Here is a 3,855-nt window from a genome sequence, read left to right as displayed (position 1 = left end):
GTGTGTGTGTGTGTGTGGACAGACTGAATGAACCTGTTTGGGTTTTTTTTTAACATGACATCACAGGATAACAATCAAAAACCCCCAAAACATTTTTATTATTTGTAACAATATTTTAATTGGCTTTTATTTTGACAGGCCCAGGAGGAAACCTGTATATTCCGCTGCATCTTTAATAAAAGGACGTTTGTGGCAACCTGTGTGCGTTTTTGGGTTGTGATGGATAATAATGATGACACATCGGCCAAACAGTGCAACATAGAGAACATAAAGAGTCCCTAAAGGTGGCTCTCAAAGAATTGATCCTTCCTAAGCACCGCCCCTTTTGACTCTGTGCCCAATAACAGTGGAGCAAACCTCGGTCAACTTCCTCCTTCCCTTTACTTAGATATGCGCTAACTAATGATTCTGGTTACCTAGCTTTCTGTGTTCCCAGGTGAATTTTGTTATTTTTTATTTTATTGCTTTAATCTATAGTGAGAAAAGGGGGATGACACACAGTGGAGAGCCAGCCTTACACTGGGCACCAGTTCTAACAGGTGAGCTACCTGGGCGCCCAACTCCCCAAAAACTCTTGCTCAGAATGTTTTCTCTGGGCTGGAGAACTCACTGTTACAAACATACACAGTGAAGCAAAGATTTCATTCGTCACCAACTGCAATAGTCCAGACAACTGGGTTTGTCAAGCTTGAATACATTTTCCAAGGAAAATATCGCAAAGTGTCCCCTTCAGCGCTCTTTCGCCTCTTTGATAAGCAGACCTAGAACCTTGCACTGAATTCATTTCTTTGTATTTAAGATCAAAATAAAACTCTGTGGACCTCTGCATAGCTTTGGTTTGTGGTTTCCCAAATGACACACGTAAAGCAATGAAGCTCGGACCCTAGGGTTTTGAACCGTAAGTACATCTGTATCTTTGTCTTCCATGTCCCTCTAGGCCTGTAGACTTTTTTCAGTTTCTACCTTAAAAACGATCCATTCAGATTTTATTTTACTGATTCTGCAAATATTTTAGCAAAATATACATGAACACTGATTATCATTTATCTGATATTTTAAAGCAATTATAATATTGATGATGACTACATTTAAAACTAAAAAAGAAAACAATCTGGAATGTGAGAGACATTGAAATGACTCCTGACTAATTCTGTTACTTTGAATTTATTTACTTAATTATTCATTTTCTAGACCAGGAGGCTCTTAAGAAGGAAAAGTAGATCAGTAAATATGAGGTAATGTTAGAGAATATAATGTGTCTATATAAAATATAGAGACATGTTGACATCACAAACAGATCAATGAATGTTTTTTAATTTAGAGCAGACTCTGTCACGTTGTCCTTTTCCAGCAGGAGAAACTTTCACCTTCATTATCGTCTTCACTCTGAGTTTGAAAATCCTAAGAAAGCCGTTCCTAATCTCTTTAGTCCGGACGCCGTAGATGATGGGGTTGACCGTTGCTGGGAACAGAATGTACATCAGTCCCATGAAGGTGTTGACGTCCGTCGGGATGGGGATGTTCAGGTTGTGAGAGAGGAACGTGACGCTGCCCACCAGGTAGAAACACATCATGACGATCAGGTGAGTGCCGCAGGTGTGAAACGCCTTCCAGCGGTCCTCATCGGCAGCCGCCGTTCGCAGGACAACGCTCAGGATCTTTATGTAGGAGAAGAAGATGAGCGGTATGTCCACGCCCACAAAGCAGACGATCACAGCGAGGCCGGCTGCACTGTTTTTCTCCGTGCTGTCACATGCCAGGCTGACCAGTGCCATGTGGTCACAGTAGCAGTGCTGGATCGTGTTGGAGTTGCAGAACCACAGCGACCCCGCCAAACCGACCAGCACCGCCATGATGGTGCTGCTGCGGACCAAAGTGAAGAGCAGCAGCTTCACAAACATGGAGGAGTCAACGATTTTGGCATAGCGCAGTGGGTGGCAGATGGCCACGTAGCGGTCTAGCGCCATCGCCAGCAGCAGCGTTGACTCCAGTGAGGACAGGAAGTGAGTGAAGAACATCTGCGTCAAGCAGCCAGCCAATGAGATCTCATCCCTATCGAACAGCAGGCTGAAGAGCATGTTGGGGATGATGGCGGTGACTATGAGGACGTCCACGATGCACAGCATGCAGATTAGGAGGTACATGGGGCTGTGTAGACTCTCCACGCTGCGGATCACGTACACCAGCAAGGGGTTTCCCAGCAGCACCAACAGGTAGGAGACGGAGAACGGCAGTGCCAGCAGCCGGCGGTGTTTCTGCAGTTCAGGAAATCCTCTGAACACGAAGCTGCTGTGGGAGAAGTTCCTGCCAAGCGACGCCTCCAACATGATGCCAGCTTCACCTGAACAGTCAAATGAAAATGAAACTGAACCGTGTATTTAAGGCAACAGGCCTCGCGCAAAAAGCGATTTACTAACACATTTCCTCTTAGTTTTGTTTGTATCCACGATTTGTTCTTGTTTTGTTGGCACCCATTGATTTCTGGGAATGTTTTCTTAATTTTGCTCTTTTCAGAGGTCAGAAAACATTTTGTGGTCGAGAGCACTCGTACCAATACAACGACAAAATATCTTTTAATTTCACAAACCGTCCAACGCAAAGAAACAATTTACATTTGAGGAACGTAAAAAAAGAAAAAAGAAAATAAGAAAACAGTAATTATAGTGATTGGATTATTCAATGTATGGGCTAAAGAAATACTATTGATCCCTATTAAAGTGTTAAAAACCTTTTTTGGTGTTCTGTTGTATCGAACTGATGAATCTCTGCTTTTAGATTCGTGCAGCTGCTGTACTACACTTATTGACGCACATTGTTTCCACTACACTGCTGAATTATTGTGCAAAACTAAAGCTAAATAATAGTGACTTTACAGATGCAACAGTGACAAACAGGAATAAAATACACAAAGACAGTAGAACAAAAAATACAAAAGATGATGTGCCGAACGTAACCTCTAAAAAGCTCATTGTGATAAATCACTGATTGCCCCTTCTTTACAGTTTAGTGCAGCTCACAGACGGCCGACAGAATGAGTTTGATGGTGAGAGATTAAATAAAAACTAATAGGAAAGAGATTCAGACAAGATAAAATTGACATTAAAACAATATAATAGGTTTAACAGTGTGAAATAAATAAAGAGTGATGTCCTTCATTAGATATCTGGAGGCTTATAATGTATTTCACTCTATGGAGGCCCATTCAGTTACTTTGTATTTATCAATATGCATCTGTATACAGTGCAAACCCTATTCAAATGTTAGTGATACAGTTTAATAAATAAACTGCCAATATGTTATACGATAAATTATATGATCATAAAGTCATCCAGAAATCAGCAGTGAGAAACATAGTTACTAATTTAAATCAAAATGATGTTTTCATTGAGATTTAAGGTGATTATTAATGTATTAATCAGGTATGACATATCGAAGCATTGTTTCACCCATACAACAAAAAACATAAACTCTGTCACTTACTTCCCTCTAGTATCCATCCATGCAGATCGCCATTACACGGTTCTGAAAACACATGGAAAATATGTTTTTGTGACCTTTAAATCAGTTTAGTGAGAGAACACACACATTCTGGTGATGTGCATGGGTTTTTAAAAATATATATGTTGCTATAACCATCTCAAAAGTAAATCTAATATATTACTAAGTTATATTATGAAATAAGAGGAAAGCTAGCAGTCTCTGACACATACCTTCACAAATCAATACCTACGCAAATTTAAACACGATATTCCAATTTGCATCCCATTGTTTCCTGTAAATTTGACCAATCGTTCACTTTCTTGTCTCTAGTTGTGAAGATGCAGACATAATCCTGATTTACTCACTTAGCCAGTT

General features: G+C 40.4%; 1 protein-coding gene across 1 annotated transcript; it reads right to left on the bottom strand.

Annotated features, from left to right (window-relative positions):
* Positions 1-1,298: 1,298 nt before the first annotated feature.
* Positions 1,299-2,327, bottom strand: or112-1 (odorant receptor, family A, subfamily 112, member 1). The gene has a single exon (XM_035679655.1). The coding sequence runs from the start codon at positions 2,325-2,327 to the stop codon at positions 1,299-1,301; it is 1,029 nt and encodes a 342-aa protein (XP_035535548.1).
* Positions 2,328-3,855: the final 1,528 nt, after the last annotated feature.

Source organism: Morone saxatilis, unplaced genomic scaffold (genome assembly GCF_004916995.1).
Source record: "Morone saxatilis isolate NCDOM2014 unplaced genomic scaffold, NCSU_SB_2.0 Contig8, whole genome shotgun sequence".
Classification (NCBI taxonomy): domain Eukaryota; kingdom Metazoa; phylum Chordata; class Actinopteri; family Moronidae; genus Morone; species Morone saxatilis.
The sequence above is the reverse complement of the archived record's forward strand: the minus strand, read 5'-3'. Positions and strand labels throughout refer to the sequence as shown.